The sequence below is a fragment of the Abrus precatorius genome, unplaced genomic scaffold (genome assembly GCF_003935025.1).
Source record: "Abrus precatorius isolate BTA unplaced genomic scaffold, Abrus_2018 Scaffold8, whole genome shotgun sequence".
In the NCBI taxonomy this organism is placed as follows: Eukaryota; Viridiplantae; Streptophyta; class Magnoliopsida; order Fabales; family Fabaceae; genus Abrus; species Abrus precatorius.
The window spans coordinates 27,206,494-27,232,444 of NW_020874428.1; the positions used below are offsets into that span (position 1 = coordinate 27,206,494).

Genomic DNA, 25,951 nt, shown 5'->3' on the forward strand with positions numbered 1-25,951 from the left:
TGCATCACAACGCAGATAGGTAGCGGTTCTTATACAAAATCAAGGTCGTTGAATTCAACATCATACGGTGTATATATCTTAGCGATCTGGCTAAGCTCTGTAATTAATTAAATTTATGTATTTATTACAGAGCTTAGCCAAACCGCTGAGACGTGTTCTTGGGCATCATTTTCTTAAGTAATTAATTAAAGAGAAATGCATTCTCTTTTTAACATATCCCTATTCTTCAAAACTATTACATTCTTATCAAATACATAAATTTTATATTTAATGTTTCTCACATCTCATTTAATATCTTTAAATAAAATTTTAATCATTAATTAAAAATATATTAAAATAATACATTACTAACCCCAGACATGTGAATATATGAGTTATTTTAATTTAATCTTTTGTTTTGAGTTCTAATAAATACAGTTGTATTAAATTTTTGAAAGGATAACTTTGCTTTTTTTACTTTACATCTTACTTCTCTTAATTAAAAATTGATTAAGCTCAATCTTAATTCATACAAATCTTATTAATAATTCTCCTATTATTTAATACAATAAGTATTATATATATTTATTATACTAAAAAATTTAATAATTAGAAAAATTATAAATATAAAATATATGACAGCTTTTAATTATTCCAGAAGATACCTGTACTATATATTAAGAAAATCATAGCTTGGAGCTTTGGCGTTTGAGAATGTGTCTCTATGATGTGTGTTCTGTAGAGAGTTTGTTTGTTCTGAGAAAAAACATAGTTTGGATGCCACGTTGTAGACATGCACAAGCACAACAACCAGTAGCCTATGCATGGCAACGCATTATTCCAATAAGCCAAATGTAAACGCAGCCAACGTAACTGTTACTCTCTGCTTATCCAATCAATCTTCACTATACACAATTTTCTTGTCAAAAATTTTCTTTTTATTTTATAAAAGAATGATCATATTAGAATTAAACTGCTACCTAATTTGATTTTACACGTTTGATTTATTGCTTGCAGTAAGTAAATTATAACTAATTTCTAATCATTTTAATATCATTTCTATTTTAAATTTCATTACATTTTTAAGTCTTTGTACTGCTCATATTTAATTCTATAAAAAAATTTATTGTACAAATTAAATCGTATTTTAATATTTTATCCAATAATTAACTAAATTTAACAAATATGGAACATATTATAGATTTATACAATTTTTTTCTAAGAAAAGATGTATAATTTTTTTAAAAAAATAATTATCAAAATATATAAAACATAATCAAACTTATTTTATTGAAATATTTATCCATTTTTCTTTACTAATTTATACAAATCAATAATATATCATACTTTTATTATATTATTGATAAATCTTAAAAGTGAATGAAAAACTTAATTTAAATAATTAAAAAAATGTAAAAAATTAAACTAAAAGGATCAAATTATAGATAAACTGCGGATCAAGGCCCAAACTAACCAGAAACCAATCGATTGAAAACAACATTACTATTTACAAGCATATGTTAGAAAAACCAGTGACAAAAAGCACGGTTAGGACTGGACAATCCTTGATGATACCCCGAGGGGAGGAAAATGTTACGCCAAGTAAACATGTTTATTTGTAACCTTAAAAAATATCAAATTATAGACATTCATTTCTAACTTGCATTCAAAATCAACCTTTGCCATGCATAGAAATTTACAGTAACTCTCAAACTGCAGTACCTATCCAGCATATTCTGCTGCAACAGAATAATTATTATGGTAATTGCCCCACATGAATTTGGAGAGAAATCTTTGAAGCTTGGACATTCCATACTTGTTTTAAGGATCATCAATTCATCATCCTTCCAAAGTTTATGATGAAATAAAACTTGCTGACAGTCTCATGTATAAATCTTTTCAAGCATCCCACTTAAGGTAAAAGCTCGGTTTCGAAGGGCGAAGATCGAAGAGAGATAGAACAGAACAGAACAGCAGCTCATAAACAGCCTTTTAATTTTTCATTGAATGTCATTCAATTGGTGATAGAGCCACAAAGGATTGATTTCCCGAAATTCGTTTTATAAAGCTCGTACTAATCGAGCTGCAAAGGATCCATCAAGTGAATGCTTAACTGGGTTGGAGAAAAAGAAACCCCTTTGTGTCACAAAATCAGGTGGAACATATCTGTCTACAGGATCAATGTGGAAGTCCTGAAATTTAGAGAATGATATGTTAGCACTTGAAAAATGAGATGGATGCAAGAGTACTCAACTCCAAAGAGAATGATATACATGCTGCTCCTGTCAAACACACACAGTTATGTGTCTAAATAGAATATTAGATTAATCATGCCATAGAAAGTTTATAAGGACCTAATCATGACACAAAAGGGTTTAACTTTCCATATTTAAATTAGAACTCCCAGGTAACTTTAAAAGATATTTAACAATTTCCATTGCTATATATATAGTATGTAATTTCTCTAAGCAAGCCCATTACCAAGCTTAAAAGGAGGATTTGTTGGCACTTGAAACAGCGGGCAAAGAAGTTATGTCTGATGAACATGATAAATGATATGTAAAATTCACGATAAATACTCAATGGTAATTAAAAGTATTATAAAAGGTAAGTATATTTGAAACCAAAAATGATTATATTTGAAGAATATTAGTGACTAGTTATAATGCTTACCGGATGTCTTACAAGAAATGCAGCTACCCTCTCATCATTCTCTTCAGGATCTATGGAGCATGTACTGTAAACTAATACTCCCCCAGGCTTTACCAATCTACACATGCAGAAGAAGAAAAAAGTTCCATGAGAGGGAAACATGACATAGATTAATTTCAGCTAGTGCAATCTAACTTTAAAATTTGGATACTCAAGTTATCATCTAAGTATACAAGAAGCCTTCATCCATTATATGATAAGCAACCATTATGTGAGCGTTTTAAGAATATGGAGAATTGACATGTTTAGGATGAGGGAATATTAAAATGTTCCACTCTATTAGTCAATATGCCTCACATGCGCGCACCACACAAACAGTGAGGGAACATCAAAGAAGATTTCTGGCTTACGTGGAAGCTGCATCCAGGAGCTCATCCTGTAATTTCTTCAGTTCTTCTATATCCTCCAGCTTCCTGTTCCAGCGCAAGTCCGCTCTCTTCAGAAGACAAGGAATAAAAACAGATTAAAACAAGAAAAGGGACATGCACTGAATGATTTTGTGAAAACAATAACAATGAGTAAACATAACCTATTTAACACAAGCACCTTGGAAAGAACACCAAGTCCAGAGCAAGGAGTGTCCAACAAAACTTTGTTACTCTTAAGTGGTTCACCATCCTGGGAAATCCAAAGAAAACCTATAAGAAATAACTAAATAAACAATGTTCGAGTTAACATTGAGTATGGATGAAACAACATACAGTTAATGTACGAAGATCAGTATGGATGGTGGTAACGACACCATCCACTTGGTGCAACTTTGCTGTCTCTTTAAGAATTCTCAACCTACCACGATTTACATCAACTGCAAATACCATACCTGAAAACACAAGCTTTACCTTTTATGCTTAATTTGGTTGGGTGGTAAAGTAAAAAAGCAAGAAACTAGTATATCAAGTATCAATGCATCAGCAAGTTAGAAAATTTATTAGAGTTTCTGAAGAAACTGAAATCCAACATGAATTCAATAAATTCTCTTAGAGCAATTAATACCTTGGCCACTTAGTTGAGAGGCCATGTAGAGTGTTTTTCCACCAGGAGCAGCACAACAATCAATGATGGTTTCACCAGGTTGGGGATCCACAACAGAAACTACCAGACCTGCAATCAAGAATGTGTGACACATTTTATGAGAATATAACCATGCAAATTTTAATTATAAAAGGTAAACAAAGACAACTTGAAATTTTTATTTTAATTAATATATCCTGTAAAGCATAGTATACACAAAAGGCAAGGGCCATTGGTAACTAGGCAAATTAAAAAAGGGAAATAAAGACAACTGGAAATTTTTATTTTAATTAATATATTGTGCAATACATGGCAACTCACATTCCATTAAGCGCAAGAGAATCTTACAAAGAAACTATGGTCCTACTAATACATGAACATGAATGCATATAAATAATGCAATATTCCTGCTGGATCATGTTAAGCAGAGACCAGAGTTCCAAGTAAAATGCAAAAGAAGGAAAAAGAAACTCAAGATATTACAGATTTATAAGGCATCCCTTCTATGAGAAAAGATGACAAGTTGACCTGCACTTTCATCCTGAACTGAACATAAACCCTTTTTGAGCAGACCAGCATGAATGACAGTCTGAAATATGAAACTACAAATAGTCAACTTAAATGAGAAAGTCATGCTAACTGACAATAACAGCAAGACACACATTACTTCAATGGCTCCCATGTGAATAAAAGGAAAAGATGCACCTGCAGTAGGTCAGTAGCAACCTAAAACCCAATTTCACACTATCACAAGGTAGAAAATATACATTGTATAGTTCAGTCCACACAGCTTTTCTCTTTTAACCAGTAGTTGACTCTAGAAATTCCTTATTCTAGTTAGGAAATTCACATATGAAATCATCCTAATAATCAACCCAATGTCTCATTATCATACCTGCAACCCAGTTTTGAGACGAACAAATTCATCCAAATGCAATGAAAGCTTGTGTGGGACCTGATTTTAATAAAAGAGGCGTATGTCCGTTAGTTATGTAGACAAAGATAATACAGAGAACAAGAGGTAAAATATAATTCTAATGTGCACAAATAACATTAAAGTAATAAAACGACATTGCAGGAATTCGTTCAAAAGAAATTGCAGGAAGCAGGAATCTTTGAATTTCAAAGCAACATTAAAATAATACAACAAAAATTAATAGTATCATAAGCTGAAATCAATGCCACATTGAATCATGAAAGTGGTAGCACCTTCAATCCATTGAGCTGCTTGACGAGGTCATCTCTTGAAAAACCTATTGCACGGTTTGCTCTGAAATTAGTACAAATATATAGCTTGAGTTCTTTTTTGTCTGTTTTACATGCTACTTTGTGTGGAGCACAGAAAAATGGAAGAAACATTACTAGCCTTAAGCTGAAACTGGGTTCACTGTTGTTCCATATCATCAATTTAATGGCCTCTTCCTGGCCAAGATGCTTTGTCCATCTCCTTACCATCCACTACAAAACAGGCAATAAGAAAATGTTCCAATTAAATTTTGCTTTCCTTATTTTGACAATATCAAGTTCGGTGAATCATAAAGTTTCTATTACCATTTACATTGTTAGTTTGAAATTTGAATAAAATAATATTTTTCTGGCTGGCTGGACACTTAATTATCCATTATACAGCGATTTATAAAAATAAAATAAAATTGTTATGAGCTCAAAACAGGGACAGATATTTAGGATATATATCTAAGCGTTTGATCTTAGGTACAACAAACTTAAACTTATGGTTGACCAATGATATGTCTAAGAAGTATAAACAACCTAGAAAACACCATTCAATATGGCAATATGAGATATATAGATTTTATTGCAGTGTATCTGAAATACAATCCTCCACCTCAATAAAAATTTTCAGTTTTTCAAAGTTATCCTGTCAAGTATGCTTTGATAACAACCACAACATATTAACAAAATACCACCAGCACTAGGCATGCTAGAGATTGGTAGAAAATGAGTATAACCCAAGTATTAAGCATAAAGTTTTTCAAGTATTCTTTGTTGAAATTCTTGTTTCGAGCTATTCTGCACATCTTATGATTATGTCATACCCATACTTGCATTGATTCTGAGCACAAATAAATGTGTTCATTCCTGATCTGCCATAAGAATTAAAGTGGTACCAAAAAAATGATGGAAGTCAGACACTCACAACTGGATGTGAGTACAGAGTTGCCAGAGCACGTGCTTGGGCACGGTCATCACCCTCCACTTTGGGGAAAGGAAGAGTTTCATTCTCCTGCAAGCCAAACATGAATGGATTTGATAAATTCTTCACAGTTCCCTACTCACACAGTTGACACATATGTAATCTGCAAAATGTAAAACCTTAAGCACAACTAGCTTTCGAAGGACTCCATTAACCATGTTTCCAGCACCAGATCTGAGAGCAACTTTAGCAAGCTTGACGTTCTGCATGTCATACAGCGTATTGACAAAACAATGAAGAGAAGGTTGGACACTGAAAAATAATTAAAACTTTCAACCCACTCATTATTCATCAGTCACAAAAAAGGAATAACCAATAACACGTTCTATAGTATAAATTTTATTGAACCAAAATCTTAAAATTAATCAATCAAATTTACAATAACAATAACATGACATCAGGTTTTATTTTTAAAATATATCTTCATAAAATGAAATATAAGTTGAATTTCAAATCAATAATCTGCAAGTAATCATAAAAATAATCTTTAATGGCAGACAACATTTAAAAAAATCAAATGAAAAAAATGAAAATCTTTTGCAACTGTAAATTTAATTCATATCCAATTATTGAAATTAGATTCTTTCCAATATATGCTCAAGCCTCAAGCAACATCAATCCAATCTATTCAATTATGAAACAAGGATTATATACATGTATATGGGCCAAAAAACTACCTCATCTACAACAGCATAAGGCGGCATATCTAATTTGACAATCTCATAGAAGCCAATTCGTAGAATCTGCAACAAACAATGTACTAAGATCAGTAATAATATGTCCATAGAATATATGGACTACGACCAATGAATATATGATTAGACCAGTTGTCTTTATTTCAAAAAGTTTGCCTACAAAATCTTTACTGAGCAGTGTTCAACAAAATTAGAACATTAGGTCAATTTTTCTTCTATTCTCCTTTTATTAGTGCTGTACATGAAGTATTGACTTAGTTGATGGCTCATGAAAACATGCTCCTAAGAAGTATAGAGCCCAAAGTCACCTGTAAGAGAAGAGGTTCCATGCTAGATATATCTTTATCATGACAGAGCGAACTGATGAGATGATCAAGATATCTTCTCCAACGAATCGTGCCCCCAACAATGTCTGTAACCTATGTAATTTGTAGTATGAAACAAGGAAATAATCAACCAATTAGTTCATGGATTCCGAGTGACATAAAAGGGAGTTTAGAAATCAAAATACTTATAATCAATCTAATTAGGAGTGATATAGTACGCCATACAGAGTCCGGTCAAAATCAAACAAGACAAAGTTGGGGAAAGGACGGATCAACACCCCAGTATAACTGTAAACCAAACACTATACAGAGACAGTTGAGCTTAACCCCAGATGAAGATAAGTGACCCAATGCCATACACCATGTTCATAGAAGGTAACAGAAACTCACTTTCATCTTTTCATAAAAGTAGAAAGTTGTTTCCCAAAGCATCCAATTCTTAAGTTATTTAATATGAAAAAAAAAAAAAACATTTAGGAGTGTGTTTGAATATACAGCTTAATTAAACACTTATTAAGTTTTTTTTGTCATAAATTTAACCATGAACGTTATTGAAATAAGCTGAAAACAACTTAATGTGATAAGTTATACCAAGAATCTTATAAAAACAAGCTTAGGAGAGTCAAAAGCTATTTCTACAAACTGTCTATGAACTCTTCTAACCGGGCCTTCAGTATATAAATAATAAATAAAAGAACATGGTGTGTTGCATGTGCAGCAGAGAACAGGATTGAAAGTGATAACAAACCAATCTAAGATCGTGATGATTTAATTCTCGAGTGCGAAAGCCAAGAGTTCTTTGAACATATCCCATTTCGTTTTCACCAGAACCTTTCCCTTTCTCGTTGAGAAGATCAGCAAAAGCACCACCAAGCTCAATCCTCATCAATCTAACAGCTGACACTACAACATACACAAAATCAAACCAACAAATGAGGAGAAACCTCTAAATTCAGCATCTTCGGAACATTCTCGTAGCAGCAGAACATACCAGCTCTATGAGGAGAAACCTCTAAATTCAGCTTCTGGGTTTTGTGCAAACGGTTGGCACCACCTGAAAGTTTCAAAATTTTTTGTGAACGAAGCATCGAGAAACAAGTAGCATTGTCGTAGGAAATGAAAGAGTATGGTTTGTTGTTGTTACCCTTTGTAGGAATGGATATGTTGGTACTGTGAGTTCTATGGGTAAGCTTCAACGATTTGGAAGAAGAAGAAGAAATTTTCTGAGGTTCTGCCATGAAAGGCAAACCCAGGTGCAGAACCTGCGCCATGTTTATTTTCTATGATTTTCGATTCCTAATGTTGTTGCCGTTTGGCTCTTATGTTTGGATAATGATATTGGTTTTTTTTTTTTCTCTCTAAAGAAGTATATTTTGAAATATTCAATTTATTTTTGTTCTACAATTTTTCAATTTCGAATAACAATAGAATGTATATTAAATTCTCTCATAAATAAAATAAAAAATTATTGAATAATAATTAAAATTATATTATAACACATATATACACTAAGTAGTTGCAAAAATTTATTTCATTATTTTTTGACAAGGAATTACAATATCGTATATGTATATCAGTTATTTTAAAACGTAGTGCTTCCTTCGACTTTTAGATAAATTTAGCGTAGTTTTATATAGAAATTACTAATCTGGTATCAGTATTAAATTATTTATGCAAATAAAGTCTTATTATGGTTGTCTTTTTTTAAATATTATTCAATAGGTGTTTGAAAATCTATAAAATAAAGTTAACAAATATTTTAATATAAAAATTACAATTTACAATGTCGAAATAAATTTTTATTTGAATATATTTTATGTCAATTTAAATATATTATAAAATACTTATATTCTATCTTTTATGATTTTTAATAACTCATATTTTACACATTTAAAGAGTTAATTTAATTATTAACTATTATCTTTTATTGCATATGTACTTAAATTGAGGTTAATAACAATAATAATAATTTACTTATAAATGGTGTCATCCAATATTCCTAATGCATTTATAACTTTAATTATTAGAGATATTGTTAAAAAAAATAATGGGGTTCAATTTTTATTACTTTACCATTAATAAAGAAAAATTAATTGTATTTTAATAAAATATTTTGAAAAGAAGAAAGTGTTGCAAAACAATTTACATTAACATATATTAATTAAGTGTTTTATTACATTTAATATGCTACATAATTATTTTTATTAGAGTTAATTAATACAACTACATCTAAAAAAATTAATAGAAGAACTTAAAAAATTATAATAATAATAATTCATGCATTTTGAAATTAATTTTAATATTTTATTTTAAAAAATTGAACTGAAGAGTTCTTTATTAAATAAGAATCAATTTGAAATTTTTTTCAATCAAAATAATTGGTGTACAAACTTAATGCATCAAGCCAATAAAAATCAAAATAGGAATTATTAGAGATTATTATCACTAGTCCACCACACTTTCAAGATTCAATGTTGGACTCTGTAAGGGGGAAAATACTAGTAGACGAAAGGTGCAAGATAAAAGACCGATAAAACTAAAACAATGGACTTGAACATGACTGATGATGAAATACAACCTTTGTCACTACGGATGAAAAGTGCCTTGTAAACTGGTAAATTGATCATTACTATCAATGAACTCAGTATAATCTGCATCATCAATTGGCTTAAGTTGAATTCCAAATCCATCAAAATCCTCCTAATTCCTCCAATCAAACCAAAAAGGTTTAGCATTGCCACTGTTGTTAATATGGTTAACATGATTGAAGAGCCTCCAAAATTAATTATCTCTTGCTCATATCTCTTCTGGATATCCTCAGTAACCACTTTATTCGTGACAACAAAGTTTATCTGCGATAGTCCTAATTGTTTGGCCACTACATCAATGAAACCAAAGAGGTATGAGGTGGTCCTATGGATGAGCTTCATTCTTTGCAAGTTCCACCAACCCATTGCTGTAGTAGACCCACAACTCAAATACTCACACAAGCTATAGGCATTGTTAACAAGAAATGCATATGCAAAAGGAAGTAACCATAGGCTTGAAAGCTGCAAAAAAACATGAAGTAGAGGGAATAAGTGAAAGAAAATTAACTTTTAAAGAATAATAGCAGATTAACTCCATAAGATAGACAACCTGCGGGAACAAAGGAATGCCATGAAGCAAGCAAATAGGAGAAACAATGACATAACACAGAGTAGGCAGAGACATTGGAGCCCAAAAGAGAAAATTACAATATCCATTTGTACAATCAAGTTTATCTTCCTATGTCCATACATGAAAGGGCAATACTGGGAGAGGAAAATTTGGAACATGCCTTCTGACCACCTCTTATGTTGAACACAAGCCACATCTAAGGTTGTTGGAGCCACACCCACAAAAGCCTTCTTTTTTGGGTTGTAATAAATAGATTTCCAACCCCTGCATGAGATTATGAGGCCAGTAGCAACATCTTCCACAAGAATACCATATACTAATCCCATCTGCAAAATTTATTAATGTTACCAATTATCTAAATTTCTGAGGTAAAAAGCTATACACAAACACAAACCTCCTTCCCCCATTGAGTGCCTTGCTCATAGTTGCAAGTGGCAAAAGCCTTAGATGCTTCAATCAATTCATCAACTGTTCTATTATCTTTTGTTTTAGGCTTTATGACCCTCTTTGCTTTGTAATCTTTCAAAGAAGTTCCTGATAGACTTTCTCTCCGATGTAAACATCCAGTTCCACAATACAAGGCTGCTCCATGACCAGATATACCAGCAAGCTCATACTTTATATGCATATAAGCAAATCAAACACAACACCATGTGTTAGCGTTAGTTCACCCTCATGTCTATATGTAGATTATATATGTAGGTTAAAGCAATTGCATTAGATTATTACACACCTCATTGGTCACAACAAAAGAGTTTGCGTAATGGTCATTTTTTGTGATGTTATTAAAGCTCTGTGGCAATTGCACATAAGCTATATCATGACCTTTTTTTTCATCCATGAAGAAACATAGTATTTCTCGAATTGTATCTGCATTATTTGAGTACATATCACAGTCCAATTTGAGGATGAAAGGGGCGTTGCTTATCTCTGATGATACTCTTATCTGCAAAACAAAACTTGATGTAATATGACATAAAGAAAAATGAAAGTACTAGGCAAATATAGGTTGGCTCTTCTAAGTATAAAATCATAATCATTAAATATATATATATGTATATGTATATATAAATCACTAAAAATTAGTATAGTATGTATCTCTCATTTATTTTTATCCTTTTTGGTCACCTAGCATCATAAGCAAAAAAAATATTAGTTTTTGGGTTCTTAAAGATGTATAATAAAAAATAAATAATAATTTTTTATTAAAATTTATAATATATAATTTAGTATTATTAATACATGAAATTTTATAATTTCTAAAACAATTTAGAATATATAATTTTTTTGTATGTGATACGAATTAAAAATATAATAAGAATATGCATTGATGATTAATATCAGTCAGTTGATTAAAAAATGTCAATAATACATCCTTCTAATAAATTTTGATATTATAATATAAAATTTGTATAAGTGAGATGAAATATTTTACACTCACGAGTGCATTCACAGCTCCCGCTTTGAAGTGGTGAGGGTAATTTGGTCGTTTCTCGCGTGCCACGTATACGACTGTTGGCAATTGAATTCCATCTTCATCTACAGCATTTGTGTCCCTTCCATCGATTATCATCTATAATATGAAGAACAAACATTATATTCAAAGTTAAAAACCAAAAATGTAGGTTCATTTCAATGTGAATTTTAAAAAATGTTGATACCTGCACGATAGGTTGATGATCCTGCTTTGTTGTTTTCGGGTTCCATTGTGAGAATCCTCTGTGCTCATTCCTCACATTCTCTGGAACCTTCCCCTTTGCTACTGCTGATTCTATCTCACTTTTCATGTCTTCGTATAATTTCTGGTGTACATGTAATGGAATATGGAGAAATTTTCCATCACAGAGTGAGATTAGAGAATTAACCAAATAAATTAAGAAACAAAAATAAAACATATATCTTTAGTTTTTAACTTTAAAAAGCAAATTATAGAAAATATAATTTTGAAATAATCACATAAATGTATAAAGGATATAACTTAAAATTTGAATAAATAATTAAACTGTTCTTTAAACTGATACACACACTAGTATATAATTGTGCAATTTTATGATAATATTACTTATGTTATTACCCATATTAATAATTTAAACAAAATAATATTACTTTTTATACATAGAAATGTTTAGGATAAGACAATGCATGATGCTTGTTACCTTGAGGGAGAGCCATGCATGGGCATATTCAGTGCTATTATTATCACTGCTGCAATTTTGGGAGGCAAAGTATGCCTCGGGCGATCTGGGTTCAATGTTGAATTTTCTACAGAATGGCAACCAATGTTTAGAGAAAATGGAGGCCTTAAAGAGAGCATAGAATGTTAATTCCGATCCTCCATCATCAGAGAGATATACACTCAATTTATTCAAAGGATAATTGTATGCCATTGCTGATAATACTGTGTTAATAACCATCAATGGAGGCTCCAGTAATGGGTCAGCTGTGAATACAAAAATGTCCACTGCAGGTAAATTCTCTTCATCATATCTGTAAAATATGCCTAAATGTTTCAGTACTTTTACCAGAAAATCAAATATAATTAAAGGTCACAGTTTGGTTAGGTTTATGTTTTTTCTGTGTCTCATGGAATGAAGATCATGTATAGCGACAGTTTGGAAAAATTAAAGAAACAAATATCTTTTTCTACTTTTTTTTCAATGTTTATTTTTTCAATAAATGTTTCTTCTCAACTGTATTGTAAATATAATTATGATTATGATTAATGTTGTCCACTCATTATAATTACAATTTTATTTTAATAATATATGTATAATAAAGGAGACAGGTTAAAAATCAGTGTAAATGAAAGTTTTAAGATGGAGAAAATTTGTGTTATTAGTGCTATTTATCAATTAAAATTTTACTTGAATAGAGGAAGTGCTGTTTCAAACAGATTCTAAAGAGGCCTTAAACGAATATTTACTTTAACCTTATTATTCATAATTCATGTTTCACGGTTTTTGACTGTATTATCAAACACACATTCAGTCATGATGCTGCAAAATTTCACAGATATGGAGCTTAACTTGCCGACATCCATATGAAACACGTGCTTTAGGAAGCCAACCAATTCAATGTGTGGACTCCTTAGCCAAACGTGGCTCCATCAAAGATTTTGTATATTTTTGAAACTATGAAATAGTTGTAAACATGAATGTGACACATAAACTGTGAGCGATAACAATTAAATGTACATAAATTTATGCTGGAGGCTCTTAATTGTTACTGTTCTCTATTCTATTTGCTTTATTTTTGTTAGTGTAGCAGAACAATATCTTCATATAATTATTTTGAAACCATTATAACTCATCATTTGGCATTTTAGGAGTCACAGTGTATCCAAAAAGATGTTTAACAATTTTTACTACACTACAAATGTTGTGAGGCATAAAAGATCGAAGCAAAAACTGGCCTCAACGTTCCCACATCGAATAAATAGGCAAAAGCTGTCATCGTCTGACCCGGCTATGGTCCGCCAAACCACCGTCATTAATAATTTAATATAATTTTTATAATAATAATATTTTTATACTATTTTTTATATTTGATGTATTATTATTTTTTATTTTTTATTTCTTTTCCTAGAATGTTTCTAATACAGTCGTTTGTTCTTAACCTTAATTGGTAATTTGCATTTTTGTTAAAATATTAAATCAAAATATACAGAAATTATATATTTTAATTTGCATGTCATTTAGGGGTGATATATATATTAAGAAAAAGTTTGTGTATATTTTGGGTTGTTTCAACTTGAGTTGATTTTTTTCATTTAAAATATATTTTTTAAAATAATTTTATGATAGTAATAAGATTTTAAGATACACTTTAATTTTAATTTTATACTTTATTAATTTTATGATTTAGTTATACTCAATGTTAAAATTAATACATTTAGTTTGTAAATCGAGTACATCTAGTCATGTCTCAATATCATTGAATCTAAATCAAGTTGAATTAACATAGAAACGAATGGTCCTGCCAACTATTTGGATAGAAAAATAGTAGAGAGAAAAAAATATTCATGTTTGGGAGATTTGAATTAAGGAAGAGTCCTCTTGCACATACTTATATGTTATTTTTGTAAGAAAAATAAAATAAAATAATCAAAAGTTACAATATAAGTTTAATTTTTATAATTGATATTTATTTATGAATTATTTTTTATATTAAAAAATTTTATTTAATCTTTATATGAGTTTTTGTTATTTTTTAACATCTATCGTTATGATATTTTTAATAAAAAATTACTTTTTAATTTAACTGATAAGAAAAAAGAAAAATGTAATAAGATATTCAAAATAAAAATTAAAATATAAAATTTTAAATATAAAAATAATTTATAAATGAATATTGATTATAGAAATTAAATGTGTATGTTAAAAAAAACTAAATAAAAAAAAAACAGCATCGCTTCTTCCCATTGAAATAAACTAGCAAATTAAGTTTGTTTTATTTCAAAAACGAAAAAACTTGTTTGATTACGCTGTCTTCACTTGAAGTTTTGAAGATTGTTTCCAAAATAAGTGTTTCTAAGACAGAAAAATAAGAGCAACTTTTACAAGTTTTCAAAATCTCTTCTTTGATTATTATTACTTTTTATTTGTGCAATTGTAAATATAACTGCGTGAAGCAAATCCTTCATTTATGAAGGTGATTTACTTGTGGAACCATTGATGGGGAGGTTGGGAAGATGAAGATCGAGTTAGACAGTAGTGTGCATGCAAATGAAGAAAGTAACGAACCTACGTAAGAGGGTGTGTTTGAAAGGAGTGTGATAGAGAATCCTCCAACGAGTGGACTGAGTGGTGATCCAATAGAATCCAAAAGCCAACTCCGAAAAGAAAAGAGCAATCCAAGCCCATCTTCCCTCCGTGATGCTCGCCATGTTTACCACTCTGTATACCCAAATCAAACTCATTGCTGCAAATATCGTCCCTGCAAACACCTTGTAAACACCACCCAACCTTCTTTCTTTTGCTTCAAACAAACCCTCTTCTCCCATTCTCTCTCTCTCTCTCTCTCTGTTTGATAATATTGTTCCTATTAGCTAGTACACTAAGCAGGGCTCTTATTGTTTAGTTTTCACAAAATGACAAAATATTCTCAGATTTTGTAGGATTATGGGGAATATTCAATCACTTTCAGGTGAAAAAGGAAGCTCAAATACATTTATATCGTTTAAGAATGAAAAAATTGTGTAAATAAGTGGCATAATCTTTTTAAATTGGTGTAAATTTAAAAATTCTTATACTCAATCTGAACTTTTTATTTAATTTAAATTTAAAGTTATAGTTTATTACTGACAGTTAGATTTAAATTAAATAAAAAATTTATATTAAGTGTAAGAGTTTTTAAACTTACACTAATGTAAGAAAATCATTCTTCATATATATAATTTTAATAATAAATAAATAACTACTGATTGTTTTTTTTATTAAAACTTATATAAGTATTAAACAATTAATCGTCATTTCTCTTTATCGTGGCTTGAGTTAGCAAGCAAAGTGCATAAAGCTTTGAAGCTGGTGGGTGAATGGAGATATAAAACAAGTTGCTTGTTATGACTAGTTGTAGTTGACTCCTCCATCCATCCTCATCTTCTTTTATTCACTAAAATATTAAATTTTTATCACAAAAGATAAGAAGTTCTTCTATTTGATATTTAAAAAGTTAATATAATTTATTATTCATTTTAGTATCTTTATTAAAATTTGTTATAAAAATACATGCTACATTAAATTTAATACAACATGTTAATGTATTTTTAATCATGTTAACTAAGAATGTTATGATCTAAAATAACTGAAAAATTCTCATTTTTGTGCACATTCTAAATAAAAAAGGTTATGTGAGAGACAATAATGAAATATTTTTTAGTTACCTTTTGTTATATATGTGAGAGTTTGCTAATAAATTGTAGCAAAAAATTAAAATAAATAATAAATTTCACATTTAAAATTTAATTTTAATTTTTTCTTTTTGAGACTAAATTAAATATATCTGACATTATCTTTCATATATCAATTTGAAATTTTAATATATTTTATCATATGTGCTTTTACAATCCTTTCTTAATAAAATGACATCTTTTAAATTAAGAAAATATATAAAATTATTATTGTTGTTGCTATTGATTATGTCTTTGACTCCATATTAATATTTAAAGTTTTTTTTACATATATTTTCAATTTTAATAATTGTTACCTTTGTGACCTTGTTGGGCCAATGAATATTGAAATAAATTTTTACAAGGATTCCTTTTGCAATATTTTCTTTTCATCATTTATATTTTTATTTTTTGCTTTTTCTTCTAAAATTGTTTAATAAGAGAAAACCCTTCTTTAACTCCCTTATTTTTATCTTCAGCACGATACTACTTCTACATAACCTATTTAAAATGAAAATAAATGAATAAATTTTTTATATAATTAAAATTAAAAGATTCATTTATTATATTTTATAAAATTATAAGTACTTATTTTTTTTTGTCGAGAAGTATGTTTAAATCAGTATGTCAAACTAATACAATTTGGAAGTGGGCTTATTGCCCCGTTTGGTCTCTTGTTGGGCCTAACTTGGTCCTTTCTTTACTTGCCTATAATATATGTGGACAAAAAAACAAAAAGTGTTCCATAGCTTCACACGTTTCAGTGTAGAAAGGGGAAAGAAACTTTGAAGTTGCCTTCGAAGAAAGCGTGGTTCTTCAACGAATTTGTACGTGTCTCGTATCCTCTAACTTTATATAATCAACCATTCATTTTTGTCATAAAAATCTACGATTCTCTTTTGGTTTTGTGTTTTCAAAATTTCTGCAACTTTCATCCTGTTTAATCTATTAATTTGTTCTTTTTTCATCTGTCACGTGTTCTGTCTCAGCGTAAGTTGATTTGAGTTTCAGTGTATAGAAGAGTGATAATGTGCAATCGATAATTTATTGAAATATTTCTGCTTAAACTGATGTCATTTTCTCATTTTTATTTTTTTTTAACACAGATTTCTAATAGTTTTCCACTGTCCGTGGTTTACTTATGTGTGTAATGGTTAAGTTGCGGCGGTTATACTAGTTGTGCAGTTGTTTCGTTGGCATGGACATAGCACAGTGCTATTTAGAGGGTAATGCTGATGCTGTGGAATTTTGTCCACATGATTCCTGTCACAATGTTTTAGCGGCTTCCACTTACACACTGCTAGAAGGTGGCCAGCCTAGTAGACATGGGAGCATTTTTCTCTTCAATGTTGATGTGGACTTGGGCCACCTTGACATGGTTTATAGTGAGAAAACCTCTGGGATTTTTGACATAAAGTGGAATCCATGTGGAGGGCATGCGAGTCCTTCTTTGGCTCAAGCAGATGCTGATGGATACTTGAGAATTAAAATGCTGGAGGGTGGTTGTAATGGGGTGGAAGGTATGGATTTAGTCCTTGATTCATTTCTATTAAACTATTTTTTGAATGAAAATATCAAACTTGATAACATTTGTAACCATATTACCATATTTATTTATGGCATCCTTCTATCATGTGTGTCTCCCTTTTATGGCTTTTTCTAGGATTATAACCTGGGTCTGTTTTATCACTGTTTCTTTTTAAATGGAAGGTTTTATTCCTTGCATACTGGTATGATTACTGCAATACTTCTTACGCCTATTGTTTGACCTCATAACAATTCCACATACATTGTAATTTTGTTAGCGGCTATTCTTTTTAATTTTGGCATTAAGATTTGGTTCGTCTACATGTAAAGGCGATGTCAAAAGTTGTCAACCTATAGGATATGTTGTTGATCAATTATTGATGGATTCATTGATGACATTAATATTATCTTTTTTTCCAAGTTTGTATTCTGCTAAAGAGATCTAACTTTCATTCTTTAATTTGCTCAGTCACATTATATTCAGATTTGTTATTGATTCTATGGTAGGGGCTTATCTAAAAGAGATGACAAGTGAAAAGATTAGTAACTCTATGTGCCTTTATTTGGATTGGAACCCTTCAGCCACATCCATCACAGTAGGGCTTTCTGATGGCTCAGTATCTATTGTATCTCTTCTTGAATCCAAGCTGGAAATACAGGAAGAGTGGAAGGCACATGATTTTGAACTTTGGACAACCTCCTTTGATATCCACCAGCCAAATTTGGTATATACTGGCTCTGATGATTGTAAGTTCAGTTGTTGGGATCTAAGGGATAGTCCTCCCAATATGGTATTTCAGACCTCTGAAGTCCACAAAATGGGCGTTTGTTGCATTGAAAAGAGTCCTCATGACCCAAATATTTTATTAACCGGCAGCTATGATGAATTCTTGAGGGTATGGGATTTAAGATCTATCTCAAAACCCGTTAATGAGACTTCAATTAGGTTAGGGGGAGGAGTTTGGAGGGTGAAGCACCACCCCTTCATTCCTGGCCTGGTCTTGGCTGCCTGTATGCACAATGGTTTTGCTATTGTTGCCATTAAAGGTGACAAAGCTGAAATTGTGGAAACTTACAAGAAACATGATTCTCTTGCATACGGAGCAGACTGGCAGAAAGGAGAAGCAAATCAAAGAGGTGAGAAAACGAAACCACTAGTGGCTACTTGTTCATTCTATGACAAACTTATACGGGTATGGAGACCCGGAAATGATATTATCTTGTAGATTGATGCTTAACGTTAGCCCAGTTGGAAATGTAATATGTAGCTATTTATTTGTTGAATCGTGCTTGCATTAAGTGACTTTCATCTGCAACTTACCATGATTTCAAACTCGCTTATTTACTCTCCAATCTTACCCTTATTTAAGAAAAATGGTGATAATGATGGCCATGCAGCTATTAACCTATCCTGCCCAGCGTACTTGATTTAGGTGAGATTTATGATGAGGATCATGCATATTTTATCACGGTATCACAATTTATCTGCCATGCAAGATAGTCAAGTGCTATCATCATATCATCGCCACTATTGCTGGCTATGATCATGCCAAATACCAATTTTGCGGCCTCATGCTTGACAAATAGATGACAGTATTGACAGCTTGGAGCATGGGTTAACGTGTCACTCTCACTATGGTAATTGATTGTCATGATTTAACAGTAACCTAAAAAAAAACTAACCTTAAAATTATACACTCTTTTTGACATTCTTTTCTTTTTCTTCTTTTCTTTTCCACCTGTTTCGCATGTCATTTTAGGGTGTCAAAAAAGAATTTTTTTTAAATTATATAACTATAAGTTTATATTTATACAATATATTTTCATGTTATTCATATACAACGTTTTTACTATACCTATAATGCGATATAGAATACTAACCCTTTTTATTGCCTTGTTGCTGGTTAACATAGATGAATTTTAGCTTGAAGTTAAACATAGAAGAATTTTACATGCAGAGACCCTCCATTTTTCTTTTTATATCACTCTGTCTATTTTTGCTACCTCTCTTCTCTCTCACTCTTTAGGGTTCCCCTTTAGCTTCACTGATTGCTCCATTGATCAATGAATTGTGGGCCCTAAGGAAAATGTAAACAATGGCTCAGTTTTCTCTCTGCAGTTTCACTTCAAAAAATCATGGTTACCATACCTTTTTTTCTTTCTTCCGTTTCTTCTCTCGTGTCAAATGAGGGAGATTCTGTTTATTTGTTTTTTCTATTTCTCTATACCATACCAGAGCTTTTTCTCTGTATAAAAGGTCAGAACTTTGTTATGGTGTTTTAGATAAACTTGGAAGATGTTTGAAAGAATTTGTAAAAATAACTAGTCATGACTAAAATTTTTCAAAACTTATTAAAATAATTGTGTTTAACTTGTTTTAATAAATTTTAGGATTCAATTTTTAACATAAACTTTCGCTTATTGAATCAACACTTAACCAGTTAAGTGTCAAATATTCTATTTAAGCTTCTTCTTATTTGTCATTGTAATTCCATAAGGTGATAAGAATAACGATCATCTGCACTTACAAAAATAACCGCTGCGGTCATACTGAAATAGTGATCATCTGCACTTACATTGCATAGAACGTTTTTTTAATTTAAATAAAATTTGTATATAAAAAATTTAAAAAGTATATAATTAATTTTTTATTATTTATAATAAATATTTTATTATATAAATAGATATAAATTAAAGAAAAACTTTTAGAATAAGCAAAAAATTATGAAAATAAATCATATATATATACCAAGACAATCTTTATTAAAATCGTATGACAAAATTCAAAATTTTGAAATTAAATTAAAATTATGATTTACTAGAATTACAATAATTTAAAATTATAGTTTTTTTAAAATTTTCTTTAATTTGACACAGTATATCAAAATTTAAATTAAATTAAAATTGTAAATAGATTTAGGAAATAACATGTAAAGCAATAAATGAGATTTAGCTGTGGTAGTAGAAAACTAACTATAATAAAACACGAATAATAGAGCTTTAAATACATTATAGCTGCCCAATGCCTACTCCAATCCATTTCTAGGTCAAGCTGACTTTTCGAAACCCCACCATTAGTACCATCCAGAGAATAGAAAGTGACTTATACATACACTCGCCATGTTATTCTGTGAGATTTTGGACCCAAGATATCCACAAATCATTCTCCCATGAAAGAAAATCTTAACACTAGTGTAGCTTCTTTTTGTAATTCAAAGTTTATTATAATATAAAAAAAGTTGAAATTAGTTCTTGATATCAAATTTAATAAAAATATTACTTTTAAATACTTAAAAATCAAATATCAATAAAGTCATAAAATGATATATTTCAGATTATATGCTAATATTTTTATTTCAATATATAATTTATTTTGTAATAAGAATTTATTATTTTAAAATCACCCTAATGATTAAGGTGAAGAAAGTTGTCCATCATTTAAATATATCAAATATAAATGGAATCCCATGCCAATCTCACTGAATCAGCAATTAAATGGGTACAAACCTTAAAAATTAACATAATGAAAATTAGAGAGATCCATCTAAGGGGAACCAAAGCATGAGCGTCGCCAATAATTGCTGGCAAAAGTTTGAGAAACATTGTGAAAAAGGACAAAAGAGCTTGTCTTTTTGCCATCTTTCTAATTCAATTATCACCGTCTTTTACATTTTTTTTAAAAAAAATTCTTCTATTTTTCTTCCTTTTTTAATTAAAATTTTCCTACTGTACACTGTGACTGGTAAGTGTTTTCTTGGACGGGGGAAGTGGCAATGCTAACGTGGCATACCCATCTTTTCTACAACTCTTTTTCTGACAGAATCTTACGTTACGTTTCTCAAACAAAGCCATAATAATGCTTTGTGCATAAAAGTAATTTTATTAAAGAACGTATAAGGTACTTGAATTAGAAGCACTTCAGTGAGTGGAATCTTGATAATAGAAACGATTGCACATGATTATTCTCTTTTCACTCTGTCCACCTTACTTGTTAATGCAAAATTTGTCTTCAAACACACACACGCTTCACATTTTCTGTTCATACATACCCATCTCTCTCTCTTTCCCTTCCTTCAAGTATATCAAGATTCTTCACCGCGATTTCACTCTGCAATTCAATGCCAGAAATTCTATTTTGTCTTGAAAATCTTCAAGTGGCAGGCCTTGAAAGTTTTTTTTTTTTGGAACATTTTTAACGATTTTTCTTGGGGATTCAGCTAAAGATAGAAACTTTGATGCGATTTTGTTCGTGGGTTTTTGTTAAAATGTCTGAATAAGCTATTTGGTGGTTGCTTTTGTGTGGATTCGAAAAGAGATCTCTGATATGTGGTATTTTTGAGTTTTATGTATTTTTATTTTTGTTTCGGTATTGTAAGTTGTAACATGTTGCGTTTTTAGCAGGTTGGCTTCGAAGGCCATTAATATTATAAATATTTAAATAAAAGGCACTATGGTAGCCAAAATCAAGCGAAGTGTTACTAACTCGCCTAATCCAACAAAACCAAAGGTTGGAGAGATTGATACCAGTCTACCTTTTCAATCTGTTAAAGATGCTGTTTCTCTATTTGGTGAAGGCGCTTTCTCTGGCGAAAAACCTTCCATTAAGAAGCCAAAACCTTATTCTGCTGAGGTAACGTTAGTTTTGTATTCTTAATGTGTTATAAATTACAAATCTCATAGGCTAATTGTAAAACTATACCTGAAGTTGCATATATGAAGTACAATGGAGCAATAAATTTAGCGCAAAATTCATTTCTAGAATTGGTATAGAATTTATGAATCTAAATTTGTGATTCTACTTGTTCTGATGGAAAAAGTTTGGCGGATGGTGAAATATTAAAAAAAAATGGAAACATTTGTTCTTATTAGTTCAAATTCTTTTATATTATAATTTGGTTATCAAACTTTGACAATTTGTTCAACATAATCCAGTATTGTGCTTTGCCTTTTTAGCTGAGGACAAGTCCTTGTTAACATGTATCATATTCATCAATGACGTGCTGCCACTTACCACATTAGTGAAAGTTGTTTCTATGGTTTAGATTGGAGTTCATGTGGATTTATAGGTTCTGTGACAAGTTTTGAAGACATTATGTAAAAGTATTGCCTTCAAATTAGATAATCAGTTATTGAAAAAGTGGGAAAAAAAAATCTCTTCAAGGTGAACTAGTTGGACAATCTCTTCAAATTGTTTGATTTTTTCAATGTTAACTGTGAATGTACCTTGCCTTTTTAATATTGGATATTACAACTTACAAGCTTTGTTATTTAATTAGAGTGTTTGGGCCAAGGAGACACAACTTCACTCAGCCCAGAAAGAGCTGAAAAAATTGAAGGAACAGCTAAAGAATGCGGAAACTACCAAGGCTCAAGTCCTGGTGGAGCTTGAAAAGTCTAAAAGAGAGGCTGAGGATCTGACACAAAAGCTTAAAGTTCTGAGTGAATCCAGAGAATCAGCAATTCAAGCAACAGAAGCTTCAAAAAATCTAGCAAAGCAGCTTAATGAAGAAAAATGTGGCAATCTTGATGGAACAAATGGTGCTTGGAAAGAAGAGTTAGAAACTGCCGTTAAAAGGTATGCATCTGTCATTATAGAACTAGATGTTGCAAAGCAAGAACTGAGGAAAATTCGTCAAGGGTATGATTCATCCTTGGAAGCAAGAGTTTCTGCCCTCCAGCAAGCAGCAGAAGCTGAAGATGCAATGAAGGCAAACACCGAAAGAGCGTCAGAACTCTCCAAAGAAATTTTAGCTGTACAGGACTCAATTGAGCATATGAAGGTTGCATCTGTTCAAGCACATCAATATGAAGAAGAGATATTCGCTGAGCAAAATGTTCTAAGACAATCATATGAATCCACCCTTGAAGAATCGAAAAAGAAGGTGCTTGATTTAAAAAGGGAATTCAATCCAGACCTTACCAAAAATCTTGAAATGCAACTGACTGAGACAACGAACGAAATTGCGACTCTCCAAAAGCAAATAGAAAATAAAAAGACATCAGATTTGGACTCTTTGAGAAGTGTCACCCTGGAGCTTGATGATGCTAAAGAATCACTACAGAAAGTAACAGAACAGGAAAACTCCCTTAGAAGCTTGGTGGAATCTCTTAGAGTGGAGCTAGAGAATGTAAAAAGAGAACAGTCTGAATTGAAGGAGAAAGAATCCCAAACTGAATCCATTGTTAGGAATCTGCAGGTAGAACTCAAGAGAAATGAGTCTGAGCTTGAATTCTACTTGGCAGAAGAATATAAAGCTAGAGGTGCGTCAGGGGAAATGATCTTGCAACTGAATCAGTTGTCATCTGAAACTGAAAATGCAAGGCGTGAAGCAGAAGATATGAAGAACATGGCAACAGAATTGAGGACTGAAGCTGCAGTCTCCAAACTCGTGTTAGAAGATGCTGAAGTAAAGCTTAAAGTAGCATTGGAAGAAGCAGAAGCAGCAAAAGCAACAGAGGCAAATGCTCTTGATCAGATCAGGATCTTATCTGAGACGACTAGCGCTGCTCACTCATCAACTTCTGAAGCTAGTGCAAAAATTACAATCTCAAGGGAGGAGTTTGAAATCCTAAGTCGTAAGGTTGAGAAGTCTAATAAATCAGCAGACATCAAAGTGGCTGAAGCCACAACACAGGTTGAATCTGTGAAGGCTAGTGAAAGTGATGTTCTCAAAAGGTTGGAGGAAACTCAAAAGGAGATTGGGGATATAAAGACAGAGACACAGGAGGCCTTAAAAAGAGCTGAGATGGCTGAAGCCGCCAAGAGGGCGGTGGAGAGTGAGCTTAGAAAATGGCGTGAGCGAGAGCAGAAGAAGGCGGCAGAAGCTGCAGCTAGAAAATTGGTTGAAACACCAGAACTATCTCCTCAGCACTATAGGACTCAAAAGCAGAACTCTCCTCCAAAAAAAGTGGAGATGAGGAAGCTAGAAAAAGAGAAGGTGTCAGTTTCAAAGAAAGTTCTGTTGCCTAGTATTAGTGGCATCTTCCACAGGAAAAAGAACCAGGTTGAGGGAACATCTCCTTCTTACCTGCCTGGGGAGAATACTGCATGAAATTTGCTCTTGCTTTTGTGCAGCTTATGAATGTGAGATAAACATGTTGACTTGTATGCCAAAAAGCTGAGGCCAATGTGATCAGATATTTGTCAACATAGTATGAGGGAAGATAATTTTGAAATGCTAGTAGTTTGGTCACAATTATTTTATAATGGAACTTGAGTAATAGATTATTGTACATTGCTATTTCATATCTTGGTAGTATGATGAACTATTTTATGGCAAGCATTATAATAATGATAATTATTCAAAAGAAAATAATATATTATTCCATATGTCTTATTCTATTCGTTCTCCTTTCCAATTAGTTACTTGATGCTTCATCAAATGCCTAATAAAACATTGTTTATTACTCTTTTTAGCATTGTTTATTAGTGGATAAATTTCCTGTGAATTATGTTGTTTGATGGAGAGTTGAATCAATTTATTTTGGGAGATTTACATAGATACAATAAAAACATATATGTAAAAAAACAATGCATTGTTAGAATTTCTCTTCTTGATAAAGAGAAAGTAAATAAACTGTTACTGATGCTAAAGAGAGATGCTGCTTCAAGCAGTTTTTCCAATAAAACGTTTTACAAATAAAAAAAATGTTATAAAAAATTAAAATATTTCACATTGAAGCACCAATGTGTGTGTGTACAAATATATGTAATTTGACATGGATCAAGAGAACCAATCAGTGAATCAGGTAAAGGATAATCTACTAGTTTTAAATAGAGCTACGGGCAAGACAAAAAAAAAATTTATCAAAAATGATTTTGATTATAAATTCTATGAATGTTGTGATGACAGTACAAACACTGTTGTCATGTAAGGATCCTGATTATTGGTTATCACGCCAAACAATAAACAATCTCATCTTTTAGGTAGTTGCATTATTTATTTTTTATATTGCAAAATAGGATCTTGTTAGGATATTAGTTTAACAGAGGATTTTAAAAAATTATGATAAAATTGCACTAAAAATCATGAAGTATATTATTTGATATTTATTTATTTTTTGTTTCCTATCCGCTTTAATACGGATCCTATAAAATATTTATTGATATTATTCTAATATATATATATATATATATATATATATATATATATTTGGTAATTAGATGGCCCTATAAAAATCTAATAATACCTAGATATAAAGAAAAGATTAAGAAAATACTTTAAGAAATATTTAAAAATAATTTAAACGTAAATGATTTTTATGAATGTTTAAATCATGATAAAACTTACAAAATTCTAAAACATTGTTATCAATACATTAATTAAGAAAATTACACATAACAAGTATTTAAAGAAATATTTTTTAATATGTGTTCAATGATATATAATAAGAAATTAGTAAATAGTCAATATTTATTAAAATGACAATAATACGTTGA

At 30.9% G+C, this 25,951-nt stretch overlaps 3 protein-coding genes and 1 pseudogene across 6 annotated transcripts; 2 read left to right on the forward strand and 2 right to left on the reverse strand.

The window, feature by feature from the left end:
• Positions 1-1,452: 1,452 nt before the first annotated feature.
• Positions 1,453-8,269, reverse strand: LOC113846023 (probable ribosomal RNA small subunit methyltransferase B). 2 transcript variants are annotated; one of them, XM_027473817.1, is made up of 17 exons: positions 8,083-8,269; positions 7,930-7,992; positions 7,687-7,841; positions 6,921-7,031; positions 6,595-6,660; positions 6,037-6,120; positions 5,861-5,947; positions 5,069-5,160; positions 4,912-4,972; positions 4,598-4,657; positions 4,231-4,291; positions 3,685-3,792; positions 3,393-3,511; positions 3,238-3,309; positions 3,042-3,127; positions 2,653-2,749; positions 1,453-2,171 (listed from the first exon to the last, which is right to left on the reverse strand). In XM_027473817.1, exons 1-17 carry the CDS (start codon positions 8,207-8,209, stop codon positions 2,040-2,042), a joined length of 1,581 nt encoding a protein of 526 aa, XP_027329618.1. In that variant the 5' UTR covers positions 8,210-8,269; the 3' UTR covers positions 1,453-2,039. The 2 variants fall into 2 exon arrangements, with proteins under 2 accessions (XP_027329618.1, XP_027329619.1); XM_027473818.1 differs by having other exon boundaries at positions 1,578-2,171; positions 7,930-7,993; positions 8,075-8,261.
• A 1,167-nt stretch (positions 8,270-9,436) lies between these two features.
• On the reverse strand, positions 9,437-15,114 carry LOC113874595 (annotated as a pseudogene).
• Positions 15,115-16,731: 1,617 nt separating this feature from the next.
• On the forward strand, positions 16,732-18,956 carry LOC113847751 (diphthine methyltransferase homolog). Of its 2 annotated transcripts, XM_027477014.1 has the most exons (3): positions 16,732-16,811; positions 17,091-17,504; positions 18,019-18,956. In XM_027477014.1, exons 2-3 carry the CDS (start codon positions 17,183-17,185, stop codon positions 18,735-18,737), a joined length of 1,041 nt encoding a protein of 346 aa, XP_027332815.1. In that variant the 5' UTR covers positions 16,732-16,811; positions 17,091-17,182; the 3' UTR covers positions 18,738-18,956. The 2 variants fall into 2 exon arrangements, with proteins under 2 accessions (XP_027332815.1, XP_027332816.1); XM_027477015.1 differs by lacking the exon at positions 16,732-16,811 and having other exon boundaries at positions 17,176-17,486.
• Positions 18,957-21,400: 2,444 nt separating this feature from the next.
• LOC113846934 (WEB family protein At5g55860-like) lies at positions 21,401-24,850 on the forward strand. 2 transcript variants are annotated; one of them, XM_027475702.1, is made up of 3 exons: positions 21,447-21,840; positions 21,910-22,141; positions 22,788-24,843. In XM_027475702.1, the coding sequence occupies exons 2-3, from the start codon at positions 21,962-21,964 to the stop codon at positions 24,561-24,563; spliced, it is 1,956 nt and encodes a 651-aa protein (XP_027331503.1). In that variant the 5' UTR covers positions 21,447-21,840; positions 21,910-21,961; the 3' UTR covers positions 24,564-24,843. The 2 variants fall into 2 exon arrangements, with proteins under 2 accessions (XP_027331502.1, XP_027331503.1); XM_027475701.1 differs by having other exon boundaries at positions 21,401-22,141; positions 22,788-24,850.
• The last annotated feature ends 1,101 nt before the right edge of the window (positions 24,851-25,951 follow it).

Coding starts and splice junctions, on each gene's coding strand:
- LOC113846023 (XM_027473818.1), bottom strand. CDS start 8,209: ATGGCGCAGGTTCTGCACCTGGGTTTGCCTTTCATGGCAGAACCTCAG. Junction 6,661..6,920: donor TGGAACCTCTTCTCTTACAG/GTGACTTTGGGC, acceptor TGTTTGTTGCAG/ATTCTACGAATTGGCTTCTA. Junction 3,793..4,230: donor AGTTCAGGATGAAAGTGCAG/GTCAACTTGTCA, acceptor TCTTGATTGCAG/GTCTGGTAGTTTCTGTTGTG.
- LOC113847751 (XM_027477014.1), top strand. CDS start 17,183: ATGGACATAGCACAGTGCTATTTAGAGGGTAATGCTGATGCTGTGGAA. Junction 17,505..18,018: donor TGGTTGTAATGGGGTGGAAG/GTATGGATTTAG, acceptor ATTCTATGGTAG/GGGCTTATCTAAAAGAGATG.
- LOC113846934 (XM_027475701.1), top strand. CDS start 21,962: ATGGTAGCCAAAATCAAGCGAAGTGTTACTAACTCGCCTAATCCAACA. Junction 22,142..22,787: donor CAAAACCTTATTCTGCTGAG/GTAACGTTAGTT, acceptor TTATTTAATTAG/AGTGTTTGGGCCAAGGAGAC.